Source organism: Oncorhynchus kisutch, linkage group LG11 (assembly GCF_002021735.2).
Source record: "Oncorhynchus kisutch isolate 150728-3 linkage group LG11, Okis_V2, whole genome shotgun sequence".
Taxonomy (NCBI): Eukaryota; Metazoa; Chordata; class Actinopteri; order Salmoniformes; family Salmonidae; genus Oncorhynchus; species Oncorhynchus kisutch.
The window spans coordinates 27,103,506-27,125,135 of NC_034184.2; the positions used below are offsets into that span (position 1 = coordinate 27,103,506).

At 40.3% G+C, this 21,630-nt stretch overlaps 1 protein-coding gene across 2 annotated transcripts in view; it reads left to right on the forward strand.

Moving 5' to 3' along the window:
* hhat (hedgehog acyltransferase) overlaps positions 1 to 21,630 on the forward strand; it is a 99,116-nt gene that overhangs the window by 26,919 nt on the left and 50,567 nt on the right. For both annotated transcript variants that reach the window (XM_020495354.2, XM_020495355.2), the window contains exon 8: positions 9,665 to 9,815. In XM_020495354.2, the coding sequence (XP_020350943.1) occupies positions 9,665 to 9,815 (151 nt within the window). The remainder of the gene's footprint in view (positions 1 to 9,664; positions 9,816 to 21,630) is intronic.

Consider the following 21,630-nt stretch of genomic DNA (forward strand, 5'->3'; position numbering starts at 1 on the left):
CACTGTGGGGACGACGTCATCAATGCACTTATTGATGAAGCCAGTGACTGATGTGGTGTACTCCTCAATGCCATTGGAAGAATCCCAGGACATATTCCTGTTTGTGCTAACAAAACAGTCCTGTAGCTTAGCATCTGCTTCATTTGACCACTTTCTTATTGACCTAGTCACTCATGCTTCCTGCTTAGGTTTTTGCTTGTAAGCAGGAATCGGGAGGATATAATTATGGTCAGATTTGCGAAATGGAGAGTCAGGGAGAGCTTTGTACACCTCTGTGTGTGGAGTAAAGGTGGTCTGGAGTTCCCCCCCCCCCCCCCCCCCTCTGGTTGCACATGTATCATGCTGGTAGAAATGAGGTCAAACGGATTTAAGTTTCCCTGCATTAAAGTCCTCCGGCCACTAGGAGCGCCACCTCTGGATGAGCGTTTTCCTGTTTGCTTATGGCCGTATACAGCTCATTGAGTGTGCTCTTAGTGCCAGCATTGGTCTGCAGTGGTATATAGACAGCTACGAAAAATATAGTTGTGATCCGTCTTGGTAAATAGTGTGGTCTACAGCTTATCAGGAGATACTCGCGAGACTTCTTTAGATTTCATGCACCAGCTGTTGTTTACTAATATACATAGTCCACCGCCCCTTGTCTTAACAGAGGCCGCTGTTCTATCCTGACGAAAAAGCTTAAAACCCGCCACGACTCGGTGAAACATAAGATGTCAGTTTTAATGTTTTTAATGTCCCGTTGGTAGGATATATGTGCTCGTAGTTCATCTATTTTTATTATTGATTGATTGTACGTTGGCTAATAGGACCGATGGTAAAGGTAGTTTATAGAGGTTGGCCGATTTATGATTTTTCAACACCGATACTGATTATTGGATTGTGCTTTTTTTAAATCATTACCCATTTGGCGAAGTAGGCTGTGATTCGATGATAAATTAACAGGCACCACCGCGTTGATTATATGCAACGCAGGACAAGCTATTTAATCTAGTAATATCAACAACCATGTGAAGTAAACTAGTGATTATGTGAATATTGTTTTTTATGAGATACGTTTAATGCTAGCTAGTAACTTACCTTGGCTCCTTGCTGCACTCACGCAACAGTACGGGTTGAGTAATCGCTGCCCTGATGTCAAGAAGCTCTTTTCAGTCATAAGACATGGCGGCAGAAACATTATGTACAAAATAACGCAAAAAAACATGCACAATTGGTTACGGGATTGTAAAATGTCCATCTCCTTCGGTGCCATTATTATTGATGTTGACATGTGTCTGTTACTTGAACCCTGGGAAGAATTTATTTGGGCTGCAATTTCTGAGGCTGGTAACTCTAATGAACTTATCATCTGCAGCAGAGGTAACTCTGGGTCTTCCTTTCCTGTGGTGGTCCTCATGAGAGCCAGTTTCATCATAGCGCTTGATGGATTTTTGCAGCTGCACTTGAAGAAACTTTCAAACTTTCTTGACATTTTCCAGATTGACTGACCTTCACATCTTAAAGTAATGATGGACTGCTGTTTCTCATGCTTATTTGAGCTGTTCTTGCCATAATATGGTCTTGGTCTTTTACCAAATAGGGTTATTTTCTATATACCCCCCTACCTTGTCACAACACAACTGATTGACTCAAACACATAAAGAAGGAAAGAAATTCCACAAATGAACTTTTAACAAGGCACACCAGTATATATTATATATTATATTATATATTATATTATATATTATATATTATATTATATATAATATATATATATATATATATATATATATATATATATATATATACATACATACATACATACATACATACATACATACATACATACATACATACATACATACATACATACATACATACATACATACATACATACATACATACATACATACATACATACATACATACATACATACATACATACATACATACATACATACATACATACATACATACATACATACATACATACATACATACATACATACATACATACATACATACATACATACATACATACATACATACATACATACATACATACATACATACATACATACATACATACATACATACATACATACATACATACATACATACATACATACATACATACATACATACATACATACATACATACATACATACATACATACATACATACATACATACATACATACATACATACATACATACATACATACATACATACATACATACATACATACATACATACATACATACATACATACATACATACATACATACATACATACATACATACATACATACATACATACATACATACATACATACATACATACATACATACATACATACATACATACATACATACATACATACATACATACATACATACATACATACATACATACATACATACATACATACACACACACACACACACACTTTTTTGGTTACTACATGATTCCATATGAGTTATTTGATGTCTTCACTATTATTCTACAATGTAGAAATTAGTAAAATATTAAGTAAAACCCTGGAGTAAGTAGGTGTCCAAACTTTTGATTGGTACTATATATTTTACATTCCCTTTCTCTTTTGTGAATGCTCATTCTTTTCCTCTATTTTTCCTGTTCTTTCTCCTGTCCCTCCCGTGAGCGACCATTTTTCGTTTCAATGATGGAAGCCTCAAGCTACAAAGCGTTTATAAGTACCCATTCATGTTCTCATTGTGAGGCTATTTATTATTTCCATACTGTTTATAACACCTTTGTGAAAGGCATTTTCAAGCAGATTTAGGGTTGAGATAAGAACGGAATTCCTTGTAAATTATTTATTGATGTGAATGGGACACTTGCCTGAAATTGAATTAACAGGTGGTTCTCAAGTCTAAATAAATGTTCAATTGAAATAACCAATGGAACCAGTCAGCAAAACTAAGTTTCAAATAGGGCAAAATGTTATTTTTCCTGAAATGTTAACCTCAATGCCAATCCACCATAACACAGAAATGTCTCCACTGTTCATGAATTATGTAGGCCTATAGTCCCAGTCAATATTAAATTAAATGTTGCTGCCCTGCCTGCCGGTGGGGATAACAACCTGTGGTTACCTAGGCTATCCCATTGGCTCACAGCAAAGACTTCACCTTTTTTAAATGTAATTTTCTTGTCCGCTTGTTTTAGTTAATTGCAAACTTAAGAAAATTTAAGAAAAGTACAACATGGCTAAAGATGACTTTTTATTGTTGTTGTAATTTATTATTATAAAAAAAAATATATATATATATTGCATCTTCCATCAATATTATTGTCTGCATCACTTCCAATCCCCCATATATATACACTACTATACACTGGCGCAGTGGTTAAGGGTGCTGTACTGCAGCGCCAGCTGTGCCACCAGAGACTCTGGGTTCGCGCCCAGGCTCTGTCGTAACCGGCCACGACCGGGAGGTCCGTGGGGCGACCCACAATTGGCCTAGTGTCGTCCGGGTTAGGGAGGTAGGGAAATCCTTGTCTCATCACGCACCAGCGACTCCTGTGGCGGGCCGGGCGCAGTGTTCGTTAACCAAGGTTGCCAGGTGCACGGTGTTTCCTCCGAAACATCGGTGCGGCTGGCTTCCGGGTTGGATGCGCCCTGTGTTAAGAAGCAGTGCGGCTTGGTTGGGTTGTGTATCGGAGGACGCATGGCTTTCGACCTTCGTCTCTCCCGAGCCCGTACGGGAGTTGTAGCGATGAGACAAGACTACTAAACATTTGGATACCACGAAATTGGGGAGAAAACGGTGTAAAATTCAACAACAAAAAAAGAAGACTATTGTGGCTGGAAACATCTGCATCGTGGGTATTCCATTAGGGTTACAGGTATGACAACTGCACCAGTCGTATTTATGATATAATTTATGAAGATGATACATAATACTTTTTTAATCAATTAGTATATTTGAGTTTAACCACAATATTTGTTATATTATTTCTTCTGTCTTTTCTGGTGGATTAAATTGAAATTGCAACCAACTTTCTTGTTTTAAAAATAGTGATATTTCTGAGATTTCCTTTTCAAATAACTGGAAGTGAGAGGTTGTAATCTGAATAAAGGGAATAAGGCCATTCTTGAACATTTGCTAGAGAACCAGTTTGGATTTAAGTATAACTTCTGTATGACTGAAGCCTTTAGTGAGAGGTCTAATGCTTTAATATTTAATCATTTATGCCCTCTGAATTCATATTCATTATATAAATAGGCCCGTTTTAATTTTGTCTGGCTTGCCATTCCAAATAAATTGAATATTTCTTTCTTATATAATTTTAAAAAACTGTTCGCTAGGTGTAGGCAAGACCATAAGCAAATAGGTCAACTGGGATATGATTAAAGTTAATCAGGGTGATTTTTTCCCCCACAAATAAAGGTATTTACCTTTCCATGGTAGCGAGATCTTATCTATTTTTGCTAACTTTCTATTAACATTTATTGGAGTGAGATCATTTATTTATTTTGGGATAAGTATACCGAGTATATCCACATCACCATCAGAACATTTTATTGGTATACTACTACATAGTAAAGTGAAAGTTGTATTTTTTTGTGATCCAATATGTAATACAGTACACTTATCATCATTTGGTTGTTGGTCCAGAGAGGTTAGAAAAATAATTTAGATCCTCTGAGGCTGTGGAGGGATCCAAGGTGTGGATTTAAAAGAACATGAATCATCAGCGTACAATGACACCTTTTGTTTTTAAGCCCTGTATTTCTAGTCCCTTTATATTGTTGTTGGATCTGATTTTAATAGCTAACATTTCGATGGCCATAATAAATAGATATGCCGATAGTGGACAACCTTGTTTTACTCCTCTTGACAGACTTTCTGAGAAGTAGCCATTTTACACTATTTTATACCTAGGATTACTATACATGATTTTATAATAGATTCCCCTAAATTGAAATGTTCCAGGTATTTATATATGAACTCCAGTCGTACTTTATCAAAACCCTTTTCAAATTCAGCTGTGAATAGCAGGCCTAGTTTCCAAGATTTTTCATAGTGCTCTATTGTTTTCAGTTCTTGCCTTATATTATATCCAATGTTTCGTTCATGTAAAAAAAACTGTCTGATTTAGAATAAATAATGTCCGACAATACCTTTTTAAAATGATATGCGCAGTATATTTTGCTAGAATTTTTGCATCACAACACTGAAGTGTAAGGGGCTTCCAATTTTTTAAATGGACTCCATCTTTATATTTCCCACTTGTATCCTGTTGCAGCAATAATGAAATCAGACCTTGTTGAGTGTCTGATAATCTACATAGGAGTGGTTAAAACATGATAATAACGGTCCTCTGAGTATATCATAAAAGGTTTGGTATACTTCAACTGGTATATCATCCAGCCCTGGAGTTTTCCTGGACTTAAAGGCTTTAATTGCATCAAGAAGTTCCTCCTCTGTAATTTCACCTTCACATGATTCTTTCTGTACAGCTGTTTAATTTTACATTATTAAAAGAAAATATCCATACGATTATCTTCGGTTAGAGGAGATGGAGGAGACAAACGAAAACATATTCTTAAAGTACTTTACTTAAAGTACTTTGTTTCCTCTTTCAAAATATAATTTGGTGAAAAATAGTTGACTCCGTCATTTGTATCAAGTTGCAGTAAATTCTTTTTGGTAGCACTTCTATGTTGAAGACAAAAATATTTTGTGCATTTTTCCCCATATTCCATCCAGTTTTCTTTATTATTATAATATATTACTTAATATTTGTTTAATACGTTTGTCAATTTCTTTTTGTTTTTCCTCTAACTTATTCTATGGTACAGTTTTTATTGCTATCTACAGTATCTGTTCTGTTCGACACTCTATTTCCTTTGTTAGTATGGACTCCTTTGACCTAAATTGCTTTTGTTTTAGAGCTGAGTACTGAATTGCATGGCCTCTAAAGGCACATTTAAAAGTGTCCTATACAGTAAGTGGATTTGCTGTGCCTATGTTATGTCTGAAAAATTCAGTTATAAATTCCTCTGTGCTAGTTGAAAACAAGTTATCATCCAATGGGCTTTGATTCCATTTCCAATATCCTCACCCACATGGAAATTCAGTAAGATTAATGTATATGCCAATTATCTGATAGTTCGACCGCATTCTATCCCCTATCAACGCTTTTCACTTTTGGTGCCAACGAGAATGACATAAGAAAGTAGCCAAGATGACGAGCTTGATTGAGTCTCCTCCATGTATATCTCACTAGTATATCCACTAGTTCCAATATATCCATGACATTTGTGATTTCCTTAAGAGCAGGAGGGTGATAGTTTGTAGTGTGCTTTCCTTTACAGTCTATTGAGGTGTTTAAAACAGTATTATAATCTCCCACCATAACAATAGCGTCTTGTATTGGTTGTAGGTTTGATAATTTATTATATAGATTTTCAAAGAAGCGTGGATCATTATTATTTGGTTCGTAAAAGTTAATGAGCTATATCAGTTTATGGTCCAATAACATATATTTAAAATCATCCATCTACCTTGAGGATCTGTTTAGACAATTAATTAAAATCACCCCTAAGACCGTGAATGTTTGAGTGGCCGAGTTATAGTTTTCACTTAAATCTGCTAGAAAGTCTTTGGAAAGATCTGAAAATGGTTGTCTAGCAATGATCAACAACCAATTTTACAGAGCTTGAAGAATTTTGAAAAGAATAATGGGCAAATGTTGCACAATCCAGGTGTGGAAAGCTCTTAGAGACTTACCCAGAAAGACACAGCTGTAATCGCTGCCAAATGTGATTCTAACCTGTATTTACTCAGGGGGTTGAAGACTGATCTAATCAAGATATACAGTGCCTTGCGAAAATATTCGGCCCCCTTGAACTTTGCGACCTTTTGCCACATTTCAGGCTTCAAACATAAAGATATAAAACTGTATTTTTTTGTGAAGAATCAACAACAAGTGGGACACAATCATGAAGTGGAACGACATTTATTGGATATTTGAAACTTTTTTAACAAATCAAAAAATGAAAAATTGGGCGTGCAAAATTATTCAGCCCCTTTACTTTCAGTGCAGCAAACTCTCTCCAGAAGTTCAGTGAGGATCTCTGAATGATCCAATGTTGACCTAAATGACTAATGATGATAAATACAATCCACCTGTGTGTAATCAAGTCTCCGTATAAATGCACCTGTACTGTGATAGTCTCAGAGGTCCGTTAAAAGCGCAGAGAGCATCATGAAGAACAAGGAACACACCAGGCAGGTCCGAGATACTGTTGTGAAGAAGTTTAAAGCCGGATTTGGATACAAAAATATTTCCCAAGCTTTAAACATCCCAAGGAGCACTGTGCAAGCGATAATATTGAAATGGAAGGAGTATCAGACCACTGCAAATCTACCAAGACCTGGCCGTCCCTCTAAACTTTCAGCTCATACAAGGAGAAGACTGATCAGAGATGCAGCCAAGAGGCCCATGATCACTCTGGATGAACTGCAGAGATCTACAGCTGAGGTGGGAGACTCTGTCCATAGGACAACAATCAGTCGTATATTGCACAAATCTGGCCTTTATGGAAGAGTGGCCAGAAGAAAGCCATTTCTTAAAGATATCCATAAAAAGTGTTGTTTAAAGTTTGCCACAAGCCACCTGGGAGACACACCAAACATGTGGAAGAAGGTGCTCTGGTCAGATGAAACCAAAATTGAACTTTTTGGCAACAATGCAAAACGTTATGTTTGGCGTAAAAGCAACACAGCTCATCACCCTGAACACACCATCCCCACTGTCAAACATGGTGGTGGCAGCATCATGGTTTGGGCCTGCTTTTCTTCAGCAGGGACAGGGAAGATGGTTCAAATTGATGGGAAGATGGATGGAGCCAAATACAGGACCATTCTGGAAGAAAACCTGATGGAGTCTGCAAAAGACCTGAGACTGGGACGGAGATTTGTCTTCCAACAAGACAATGATCCAAAACATAAATCAAAATCTACAATGGAATGGTTAAAAAATAAACATATCCAGGTGGTAGAATGGCCAAGTCCAGACCTGAATCCAATCGAGAATCTGTGGAAAGAACTGAAAACTGCTGTTCACAAATGCTCTCCATCCAACCTCACTGAGCTCGAGCTGTTTTGCAAGGAGGAATGGGAAAAAATGTCACTCTCGATGTGCAAAACTGATAGAGACATACCCCAAGCGACTTACAGCTGTAATCGCAGCAAAAGGTGGCGCTACAAAGTATTAACTTAAGGGGGCTGAATAATTTTGCACGCCCAATTCTTCAGTTTTTGATTTGTTAAAAAAGTTTGAAATATCCAATAAATGTCGTTCCACTTCATGATTGTGTCCCACTTGTTGTTGATTCTTCACAAAAAAATACAGTTTTATATATTTATGTTTGAAGCCGAAATGTGGCAAAAGGTCGCAAAGTTCAAGGGGGCCGAATACTTTCGCAAGGCACTGTATTAGTGTTTTATTGTCCATTCATGTTTGAATTTTACTTCCCCTTTGACAGAGTATTTTGTGTATATCTTTGACAAAAAATGACAAATCTATTTGAATCCCACTTTGTAACACAACAAAATGTGGAAAAAGCCAAGGGGTGTGACTAATTTCTTAAGGCACTGTATATATTGCCCACCGTTTGGGAACCACTGCCCTAGAGGCACCAATTCATCCAACTTTAGAGAGCCTTATGAAATATGAATATGCACAGATCTCTTTCTCGTCACCATCAGTTGTAGGGTTTCTGTACTGAGACTGTAACTCATCTTGCCATAATATGTAGACCTGTACTGTATCATTCCACCCACATCTCTTTGGCTGCGTTCCAATAGTCTTATTTCACAGGGTTTGGGTTGATTCCATTTCAACTAAATGTTATTTAGGATAATGTATTTCAATTGATGAATTTCTTTTTTATTCAGGGCACAAATGACTATAGCATAAATCCTTAATTGATGTCAGTAAGACACTTGCATGGAAATTTGACTCTCAAATATTATCCTTATTGAATACCAATTCATCAAGATTTATTTGATACTTGAGGTGTTAACTTAATGTACAGTACAAAATGTCATATGAGCTGATCCTGGCAGTTAATGTGTATTTTGGTTTATTTCAATCAAACCTACATTGCAGTTTTTACACAGTAGAATATAAACATGACCTTTCTTCCAGTGGACTAGGATAAAAGGCAGAATAAGACGTGTGCACATTTCAGAGTGGGAGATTGGAAAGGTAAGGGCGCAGATTGCAAGTAGTCAGAATACCACCTTGGGGCAGTAGATATTATAAACAAGGCTTCATCTCTCTCCCTCCTTACCTATATATGTCTCTACCTCCCTCAGGCAGGCTGGCCCTGGCATTAATCCAGTTGTTCTATGTACTGTATATACTAAGTACATAGTGCTGTCACTATACAGTATGTGCTAAAGCAGGGTTTCCCAAACTCAGTCCTGGGGACCCCAAGGGGTGCACGTTTTGGTTTTTGCCCTAGCACTACACAGCTGATTCATATAAACTACTCATCATCAAGCTTTGATCATTTAAATCAGCAGTGTATTATTAGGGTAAAAAAACAAAACGTGAGGTCCCAAGGGCCGAGTTGGGCAAACGCTGTGCTAAGGCTTCATCCCTCTCCTACCCATTTCTCTCTCCTGCTCTACCTCCCTCAGGTGGGCTGGCCCTGGCATTAGTCCAGTTCTTCTATGTGAAGTACCTGGTTCTGTTTGGTGTTCCGTCTCTGCTAGCTGGACTGGATGGGCTGGCCCCCCCGAAGCTACCACGCTGTGTCAGCATTATGCACAGTTTCACAGGAATGTGGAGGTGAGGCTGGAACACACACACACACACACACACAGGCGCACTGTCGCACACAATCTATTTTAAGTCCGATCACTGCTGCTCTTGAGATGAGGCTGTAGTAGGATCTTCATCATTCGTTTGCTACAGCAGGAAAATAATCTGCAATAGAAAATGTGAATTATTTTAATTTTATAATTAATGGACATTTTTGTAGGGTTGCTAAAAAATACTTTTGGAAGGGACAATCAAGTCTTAAATTTCAGTGGAAATGACAAACTTCAGAAGCCTTTTTAAAACCTCAAATACACTATAAGTTTAAAATGTCCTGCATTGCAAGAAAGTTCTCCAGCAATAGAGGGATCAAATTAAGATCCTCCATTTGTATACAACCAGTGCCTTTTTTATCTTGGCCTGCAACAGAACGAGACAAGATTGTCAGTTTAAGAGTCTCTCTGTGTGTCTCTGTCTGTGTCTATGTACGCATGCCTGCGTGTGTGTGTTTTGAGATGCAGTTTCTACTGCGTCAGCAGGTAAGCTTGATACGGCTTGCTAGATCCATTGTAGGCATCAAACAAGCCAATCCGTCTCATTTGATTACAAAGCTGATGTAAGTGCTGTGCCAAACTTTTACTACAGGTGGCAGAGTAGCCTAAGTATGTCAATCAATTGAAAGTCTTGGGAATTTAATCTGAATAGAACACACAATGCTCATCAATGCCATTTGACATATTACATAAGTCTTTAATAATGTGTAAAAATGCCATATTTGATGGCTGGGTCATGATGGCCTGGTTCATGTCCTATTTTTACTTTAGCCTGACAAAGACCGTGTAGGCTGAGTGGCTGATCTTGGGTTGTTCCTAAAAGGCTTTAATGGGAAGCATGTAGCAGGTCTTATGTTGGCTTTCATGTCGAAACCCTGGGTGTTCTCTTCAGATTCAGTGATCTCTTACACTGGCGGGTGTTCTTGTTCAAGAAGTAATGGGGAAATGCGTCTGTTCTTTTTTGGTCTCAGGTGAGAAAGCTGTAAAAAAACAAAACTAGTGGGGCAAAAAAGTATTTAGTCAACCACCAATTGTGCAAGTTCTCCCACTTAAAAAGATGAGGCCTGTAATTTTCATCGTAGGTACACTTAAATATGACAGACAAAATGAGAAAAAAAAATCCAGAAAATCACATTGTAGGATTTTTTATGAATTTATTTGCATATTATGGTGGAAAATAAGTATTTGGTCAATAACAAAAGTTTATCTCAATACTTTGTTATATACCCTTTGTTGGCAATGACAGAGGTCAAACGTTTTCTGTAAGTCTTCACAAGGTTTTCACACACTGTTGCTGGTATTTTGGCCCATTCCTCCATGCAGATCTCCTCTAGATCAGTGATGTTTTGGGGCTGTTGCTGGGCAACACGGACTTTCAACTCCCTCCAAAGATTTTCTATGGGGTTGAGATCTGGAGACTGGCTAGGCCACTCCAGGACCTTGAAATGCTTCTTACGAAGACACTCCTTCGTTGCCCGGGCGGTGTGTTTGGGATCATTGTCATGCTGAAAGACCAAGCCACGTTTCATCTTCAATGCACTTGCTGATGGAAGGAGGTTTTCACTCAAAATCTCACGATACATGGCCCCATTCATTCTTTCCTTTACACGGATCAGTCGTCCTGGTCCCTTTGCAGAAAAACAGCCCCAAAGCATGATGTTTCCACCCCCATGCTTCACAGTAGGTATGTTGTTCTTTGGATGCAACTCAGCATTCTTTGTCCTCCAAACACGACGAGTTGAGTTTTTACCAAAAAGTTCTATTTTGGTTTCATCTGACCATATGACATTCTCCCAATCTTCTTCTGGATCATCCAAATACTCTCTAGCAAACTTCAGACGGGCCTGGACATGTACTGGCTTAAGCAGAGGGACACGTCTGGCACTGCAGGATTTGAGTCCCCGGCGGCGTAGTGTGTTACTGATGGTAGGCTTTGTTACTTTGGTCCCAGCTCTCTGCAGGTCATTCACTAGGTCCCCCTGTGTGGTTCTGGGATTTTTGCTCACCGTTCTTGTGATCATTTTGACCCCATGGGGTGAGATCTTGCGTGGAGCCCCAGATCGAGGGAGATTATCAGTGGTCTTGTATGTCTTCCATTTCCTAATAATTGCTCCCACAGTTGATTTCTTCAAACCAAGCTGCTTACCTATTGCAGATATAGTATTCCCAGCCTGGTACAGGTCTACAATTCTTTGCAACAGGTTTTGCAAATGCAAAAAAAAATGGAGAAAAAAACCCGAACTTATTTGCGTAAGTATTCAGAGCCTTTACTATGAGACTCAAAATTGGGCTTATTTACAAGCCCTTACCAACAATACAGTTCCAGAAATAGTTAAGAAAATATTTACAAAAATAAAATAAAAAGTAACACAAAATAACAATATCGAACTATATACAAGGAAGCAACATCTCAAGACATCAGTAAGGAAGTTGAAGCTTGGTAGCAAATGGGTCTTCCAAATGTACAAGGACCGCAAGCATACTTCCAAAGTTAGAAAATTGGACAATTAGTGGGCAGAAATGAAAAAGCGTGTGCGATCAAGGAGGCCTACAAACCTGACTCGGTTACACCAGCTCTATCAGGAGGAATGGGCCAAAAGTCACCCAACTTATTAAGGGAAGCTTGTGGAAGGCTACCCAAAACATTTGACCCAAGTTAAACAATTTAAAGGCAATGTTACCAAATAGTAATTGAGTGGATGTAAACTTCTGACCCACTGAGAATGTGATGAAAGAAAGAAAAGCTGAAATAAATCATTCTCTACTATTATTCTGACATTTCACATTCTCAAAATTAAGTGGTGATCCTAACTGACCCAAGACAGGGAATTTTTACTAAGATTAAATGTTAGGAATTGTGAAAAACTGAGTTTTTACCAAAAACTGAGTTTAAATGTATTTGACTAAGGTGTATGTAAACTTTTGACTTCAACTGTAGGTCCTGGGTGGCAGGAAGCTTTGCCCCAGTAATGTACTGGGCCGTGCGCACCACCCTCTGTAGGACCTTGCGGTCGGATGCTGAGCAGTTGCAATACCAGTCAGTGATGCTCTCGGTGGTGCAACTGCAGAACCTTTTGAGGATCTGAGGACCCATGTCAAGTCTTTTCAGTCTCCTGAGGGGGAAAAGGTATTGTCATGCCCTCTTCACAACTGTCTTGGTGTGTTTGGACCATAATAGTTTGTTGATGTGGACACCAAGGAACTTGAAGTTCTTGACCTGCTCCACTACAGCCCCGTCGATGTGAATAGGGAAGTGTTGGGCCCTCTTTTTCCTATAGTCTGCATTCAGCTACTTTGTCTTGCTCACATTGAGGGATTGTTTTTGTCCTGGCACCACACTGCCAAGTCTCTGACCTCCCTATAGGCTGTCTCATTGTAGTCAGGGATCAGGCCTACCACTGTTGTCATCAGCAAACCTAATGATTTTGTTGGAGTCGTGCTTGGCTACGCAGTCGTGGATGAACAGGGAGTACAGGAGTGGATTAAGCACGCACCCCGGATGAGCCCCCGTGTTGAGGATCAGCGTGGCAGATGTGTTGTTGCCTACCCTTACCACCTGGGGGTGGCCCGTCAGGAAGTCCAGGGTCCAGTTGCTGAGGGAGGTGTTTAGTCCCAGGGTCCTTAGCTTAGTGATGAGCTTTGTGGGCGCTATGGTGTTGAACGCTGAGCTGTAGTCAATGAACAGCATTCTCACATTGGTGTTTCTTTTGTGCAGGTGGGAAAGGGCAGTGTGGAGTGCGATTGAGATTGTGTCATCTGTGGATCTGTTAGGCGGTATGTGAATTGGAGTGGGTCTTGGGTTTCCTTGATGATGGTGTTGATGTGAGCCATGACCAGCCTTTCAAAGCACTTCATGGCTACTGACGTGAGTGCTACTGGCGGTAGTCATTTACGCAGGTTACCTTCGCTTTCTTGGGCACGGGTGCATTCTGTTTCCTTTGATCATCCTTGGTGATTCTACAACTTGATTGGAGCCTGCCTGTTGTATATTTTATTGATTGGACATGATTTGGAAAGGCACACACCTGTCTATATAAGGTCCCACATTGACAGTCCATATCATAGCAAAAATCACGCCATGTGGTTGAAGGAATTGCCCCTAGAGCTCCGAGACACGATTGTGTCAAGGCACATCATTTTATTTTACCTTTATTTAACTAGGCAAGTCAGTTAAGAACAAATTCTTATTTTCAATGACGGCCTAGGAATAGTGGGGTAACTGCCTTGTTCAGGGGCAGAACGACAGATTTTTACCTTGTCAGCTCAGGGATCCGCTCTTGCAACCTTTTGGTTACTAGTCCAACGCTCTAACCACTAGACTACCTGACGCTCCGGAATTGGGGAAGGGTACCAAAAACTTTCTGCAGTGTTGAAGGTCCCCAAGAACACAGTGGCCTCCATCATTCTTAAATGGAAGAAATTTGGAACCACCAAGACTTCCTAGAGCTGGCAGCCCGCAAAACAGCAATCTGGGGAGAAGGGCCTTGGTCAGGGAGGTGACCAAGAACACGATGGTCACTCGGAGAGCTCCAGTGTACCTCAGTGGAGATGGAAGAACCTTCCGGAAGGACAATCATCTCTGCAGCACTCCACAAATCAGGCCTTTGTGGTAGAGTGGCCAGACAGTAGCCTCTCCTCAGTAAAAGGCATGTGATAGCCTGCTTTGAGTTTGACAAAAGGCATCTAAAGGACTGCCAGACCGTGAGAAACAAGATTCTCACGTCTGGATGAAACCTGGCACCATCCCTACGCTGAAGCATGGAGCTGGCAACATCATGCTGTGGTTATGTTTTTCAGCAACAGGTACTACGAGACTAGCCAGGATCGAGCCAAAAATGAACGAAGCAAAGTACAGAGAGATCCTTGATGAAAACCTGCTCCAGTGTGCTCAGGACTTCAGACTGGAGCGACGGTTCACCTTCCACCAGGACAAAGACCCTAAGCGCACAACCAAGACCACGCAGGAGTGGCTTCGGGAAAAGTCTCGGAATGTTCTTGAGTGGCCCAGCCAGAGCCCGGACTTGAACCCAATCGAACATCTCTGGAGAGACCTGAGAATAACTGTGCAGTGACGCTTCCAATCCAACCTGACAGAGCTTGAGAGGATCTGCAGAGAAGAATGGCCCACCTGTATTTAGGGAGTTTCTCCCAATCTTATAGTGTCAGATCCAAGAAGACTCAGGGTCGTAATCACTGTCAAAGGTGCTTCAACAAAGTACTGAGTAAAGGCTCTGAATATTTATTTAAATGTAATATTTCCTTTTTTTATTTGTCATGAATTGGCAAAAATGTCTAAACATTTTGCTTTGTCAATATGTGGTATTGTGTGTTGATTAATGAGGGGTAAAACATTTTTTAATCCATTTTATAATAAGGCTGGAACATAATAACATTTGGAAAAAGTCAAGGGGTCTGAATACTTTCCGAATGTACTGTATTTACTCTACCGGCCAAATGTTTTAGAACACCTAGTCATTCAAGGGTTTTTCTTTGTTTACTATTTTCTACATATTCGGAAATATGCTGAGCTCTTTTGGGCTGTTTTTCCTTCGCCCCTGAGGTCCTACTCATCCCAAACCATCTCAAGTGGGTTGTGGAGGCCAAGTAATCTGATGCAGTACTCCATCACTCTCCTTCTTGGTAAAACAGCCTGAAGGTGTGTTGGGTAATTGTCCTGTTGAAAAACAAATTATAGTCCAACTAAGCCCAAAAAAGATGGGATGGCTTATCGCTTCAGAATGCTGTGGTAGCCATGCAAGTTAAGTGTGCTTGATTTTGAAATAAATCACAGACCATGTCACCAGCAAAGCACCCCCACACCATCACACCACCACCTCCATGCTGTATGGTGGGAAATACACATGTGGAGAAGCAAGTCTCTTCTTCTTATTGGTGTCCTTTAGTAGTGGTTTCTTTGCAGCAATTCGACCATGAAGGCCTTATTTCTGGTTGTGCTGGTTGTGAGAATGCCGAGAGTTTGCAAAGCTGTCATCAAGGCAAAGGGTGGCTTTTCTGAACAGTCTCAAATATAACATATAAATATTTTGATTTGTTTAAGATTTTTTTGGTTATTACATTATTTCATAGTTTTGATGTCTTCACTATTATTCTACAATGTAGAAAATAGTACAAATAAATACAATTAAAAAAACATTAAATTAGTAGGTTTTCTTAAACTTTTGACCGGTAGTGTATATGAGCCAGTTTTGTCGTTACTCAAAAGACCGTTAATTGGGACCTAAATCACCTTAACCTAAGCACCATGTAAACCCCAAGCACGTGTAGTATTACAACAGTTAATACTGGTGGCGTCGTCATTAGGTTCGGTACTTTTTCCAGGCCAGGTCACATGGTAAGAACAAACTGTCTCTACACATATATATGGCGCACCAAGAACTCACATTTGATCTACTCGCTGCAACAAGATCACTCCCACTGTATGATGCTTAGGGTTTCTAATGTAATGTGTTTTGGATTACGAGGTTAATTTATTACAGTTTTCTTATCTGAGAGCAAGGTTATAAAACAAAGTGTTTCCTTCAACTTTGTTATAAGCAGCAGTGTTAATAACATACTAAAATACACCTCACAGCGATGGAACACATTAGTGATGGGGGGAAGAAATCAATAGTTCCATATCCGGATATTATTTCTGATGATATATTGTATCGTTTGACAATCTCAATGTTATTTTTGCGCTAGTTGGCTGTACCTGCACAAAAACGGCATTTTTCCTTCATATGTTGTTCTCCATCTTCTTTTTAAATAGGTAGCCAATTAGTTTTAAGCAGTTTTATTTCCATGCCTGATCAAAACTCGTTTTCTCATTGCTCTCTAGAATCGTGAGAATTGCAATACATATCATATCCATGCCTAAGTGTCGTGATAATGTCGTATCATAAGGTCCCTGGCAATTCCCAGCTGAGTTACAACTTGTTAAAATACCTCTCGGTGGAAAACCATCTCTCAAACCCTCTTTCTTACCCTGGGGCATAGACACAAACTTTACAACTCTCCAGCCCCAGCAGACACTTGACTGCCCATCACCACCTTTGACTCTGCCTACCTGCATCTCCTGAGGGCACCTGTCCAATAGGCAGGTGGGCCCGGACAAGTAGAAAAGCACAGTCCAGACCAATCCGGGCTCAGTTTTCAGCAAGCAGTGGCAGATCAAGGAGCTCTCCCATACATCTCTGCCTTCCACGCCAACAGCTGGGCCACACCCAATGGATCTTGCTATGTTAGCCCATGGCCTTTGGCCTGCTTGCCTGCTAAGTTATTACCTACGCTAGTTGGCCTTGTGTGTGTATATATATATTGTGCGCGATGTTTATCATATTAGCCCATTGCTAACACCTATTGTATACACTATATTAGTATACTGTGTGCTGCGTTTGCTATAATAGCCATAATACCACTAGCCTCATTAACATTATTTGCCCTGTGTATATATTGTGTTAATCCTAATAGTATGCTATGCTGATACTTGATGTATGCTATGCCATGTTTTTTTGCTGCTATTCCATTATATAAATCAAATTCTGTTGGTCACATACACATGGTTAGCAGATGTTATTGTGAGTGTAGCGAAATGCTTGTGCTTCTAGTTCTGACAGTGCAGCAATATTTAACAAGTAATCTAACAATTCCACAACAACTACCTAATACGCACAAATCTAAGTAAAGGGATGGAATAAGAATATGTACATTTAAATATATGGATGAGCAATGTCAGTGGCATAGATGCAATAGATGGTATAAAATACAGTGTATATATAAATGGGTTGAGTAATGCAAGATATGTAAACATCATATTGAAGTAGCATTATTAAAGTGACTAGTGATCCATTTATTAAAGTGGCCAATGATTTCAAGTCTGTATGTAGGCAGCAACCTCTGTGTTAGTGATGGCTGTTTAGCAGTCTGATGGCCTTGAGATGGAAGATATTTTTTAGTCTCTCGGTCCCAGCTTTGATCTCGCCTCATGGATGATAGCAGGGTGAACAGGCAGTGGCTCGGGTGGTTGATGTCCTTTATGATCTCTTTGGCCTTCCTGTGACATCTGGTTCTGTAGGTATCCTGGAGGGCAGGTAGTTTTCAACCCGGTGATGTGTTGTGCAGAACGCACCACCCTCTGGAGAGCCCTGCGGTTCTGTGTGGGGCAGTTGCCGTACCAGGCAGTGATACAGCCCAACAGAATGCTCTCAATTGTGCATCTGTAAAAGTGTGTGAGGGTTTTAGGTGACAAGCCACATTTCTTCACTCTCCTGAGGTTGAAGCCTCCTGAGGTTGTGCTGTTGCACATTCTTCACCACACCATCTGTGTGGGTGAACAGTTTCAGTTCGTCAGTGATATGTACGCCAAGGAACTGAAAACTTTCCATCTTCACTACTGCTGTCCCATGGATGTGGATAGGGGGGTGCTCCCTGTGCTGTTTCCTGAAGTCCACGATCTTCTCCTTTGTTTTGTTGACGTTGAGTGAGAGGTTGTTTTCCTGACACCACACTCCGAGAGCCCTCACCTCCTCCCTGTAGGCTATCTCGTCGTTGTTGGTAATCAAGCCTATTACTGTTGCGTCACCTGCAAACTTGATGATTGCGTTGGAGGTGTGCTTGGCCACGCAGTCATGGGGGAACAGGGAGTACAGGAGGGGGCTGAGCACCCACCCTTGTGGGGCCCCGGTGTTGAGGATCAGCGAAGTGGAGATGTTATTTCCTACGTTCACTCCTTGTGGGTGGCCGTCAGGAAGTCTAGGACCCAATTGCACAGCGTGGGTTGAGACCCAGGGCCTCAAGCTTAATGATGAGCTTGGTGGGTACTATGGTGTTGAATGCTGAGATATAATCAATTAACAGAATTCTTACATAGGTATTCCTCTTGTCCAGATGGGATAGGGCAGTGTGCAGGCGATTGCATCGTCTGTGGATCTATTGGGGTGGTAAGCAAATTGAAGTGGGTCTAGGGTGACAGGTAAAGTGGAGGTGATGTGATAGAAGCATAGTCAAGAATCATAAGGCCATCAGACAGTTAAGCAGCCATCACTAGCATAGAGAGGCTGCTGCCTACATAGACTTGAAATCATTGGCCACTTTAATAAATGTAACACTAGCCTCTATAATAATGCCACTTTTTAATAATGTTTACATATCTTGCGTTACTCTTCTCATATGTATAAACTGTATTCTATACTATCTATTGAATCTTAGCCTATGCCGCTCTGACATTACTCATCCATATATTTATATATTCTTATTCCATTTGTGTGTATTATGTATTTGTTGTGGAATTGTTAGATATTACTTGTTAGATATTGTTGCATTGTCCGAACTAGAAGCACAATCATTTCGCTACACTCGCAATAACATCTGCTAACCATGTGTATAACATCTTGCAATAACATCTGCTAACCAACATTTTATTAAATACAAATACAATACACCCTTTTGTTCCATTGCAGAAACCACTTCTACTAGTCCCCTCTTGCTATGTTGGTGTGTGTGTGCAATAAAGTGTGTTCTGTACATCTGTCGTCTACTGGTCATTACCACGCCTTCTAATTGAGGCGCAGGGACTTTTGTACCTATATTTAACCGGCACCTCTTTCGGGTACCAACACTAATTGGTGGCGCTATTTCCATGGTCCTTCAAGCCGGATAAGGAAGTATACTATGGCGAGATGATGAACTGACTCAGCTCTAGAGATGCCTGGCCTGCCTCACTGAAAGATGCCTGGCCTGCCTCAGTGGGAGAACTACCTCCACCAGCATTAAGGACACGAACCGTCCCAACTGCTGCTGGACAGAGTGGCTTTATGGGCATCATGAGCACCTTGTCCCGCACCTCCCGCTCCATCCATGTTAATGAAGGGTTGGCATCATGGAGCGGCGAGCCTCTGTCCGAGTCTGGTGCCGTACAGCTACCAGACCCTGTTATATGGTGTTACAGTCCTCAAGTAATAATGGAAGTTTGATTTACTTTATCTTGCCCCTCAGCTCCTGCCATGCGTGTTTCTGATTCAGAACTGACAGATTTATTGGCACTTCCACTTCAGGAAAATTAAATGTACGTATAGTAGACACGAAAGGAGGGGATAGTGGGTGAAGATAAGGGGCTGGGGGAGAGGAGGGAGTTGTGATGCTCCTCCGTGAAAAATTAGCCCTTAAAGGATACTGATTGCTACAGGAAATGTAAGATTTGGCCGGTGGCTCGGCTCGGGTTCTGTGGTGTCTAACATGGTTTTGGCTGCTGGTGTTGACACTGACACTGTCCTGCCCCCGGTCTTGGCACGGACTCCCAACTGTTCACTACTGAGCTCCGGTCACCTGAAATAGAAAGGGAATATTGGAGTCAGAAGGGATTTTTGAAATGTCATAGGATACTAGAGTCGGTGCATGTGCATGCATGCTTGTGCACGTTCCAATGTGTAATAGCTGACCAGGCTCCAAGATACTCTGCTGTCTGCCAAAGGCACCAAGTGTGGTGTTAAGTGAATGATTTGTCTAATATGTCTGCGTTTAGTTGAGCAAGCTGCTGAATCTGAGCCATGAATTACCTTGGACAGGTTTATCTGGCAAGCCTCTCTTTCTGTTTGCTAAACAGATGGAGGTAATGATGGGGATTTGATGAGAGAGCGAGCAATGCAGCCTCCCTACAGTATGCCAGTCTCCTGATTGCCTATTAATTCACTGACACTGAAGAGCGGTTGTGCTGACTCGTACCTTTGTCGTGCTCGTGCACACACATACTTGCTTGCACACGCCAGTGGTGTAATTAGGCCTGGGTATGGTCCAGCACCTATGTGAGTTTCCATAAACACACATCACTTGCGCTATGCAGTATATTTTTGTTTTACTGACACATTGTTATGACTGAAATAAACAATACAATATAATGCGCTAGGCAATAGCAGGCACTGCAAGAAGCGCCTGGAGTGACACAGTGCCTGCTAGTCAAGATTTCACAATGCAGTGGACCGCTCACATCAGATGTTCTTAATGTTTACTACACTCAATATATTTAACCCTGTTTTAAAATGAGCAATGTTGAGGTGGTAAAACTGACCAAATTAATCAGAGAGGTCTTATAACCTATTCCATTCTACTAGTAAACATGCTTGGCTCATGTCTGTTATTTCCATATAGGCTATTAACTATTTGTAAAAAAAAACTGCCCATTTATTAAATTGGTGAAATTATTTAATTGAGCTTTTATTTGTATAAATTTTTTTCGCTTAGCTACTTACTTTTTTTAATTGTAAAATTGTCGAGAGGTTAACCTGAAAGTAAGTATCTCATTGCAATGTATACTCAATGTATATCGTGTAAATGACAGTGCTGAGAGATCATGTATTTTCAGGTAGAGAGATACTCTACCTCGCAAAGCAACATCTGCTCTCTGTCACATCACGATTCATCATTCTTCTCTCTTCTGTAGCAAGCGTAAAGAAACAGACTGGGCAAGTAGATGCACATTGGGATTATGGTCATTGTAGTTAATTACCAAGTCTTAGCTGAACTTTGTAGAAGATTGGCATGTTGAAACTACATTGTACAGTTCAGGCTGGATTGGATTCATCTATAAAGAAACTTTGATTGTGCACATTGAGCTCACAGGAAAAAAAAGGAACAAAATGGAATTCAAATAATATAATTGAACCGATGTCAGTCAATTAGTTGTTTAAACATGGAAAAATAACCAACATTTTGGTTAATCGCTCAGCACTAATGACAAAAAAAACTGAACGAAAGGGGAAAAGATGGCCTGCATTGTTTTTAGATTTGTAGCTCGACAA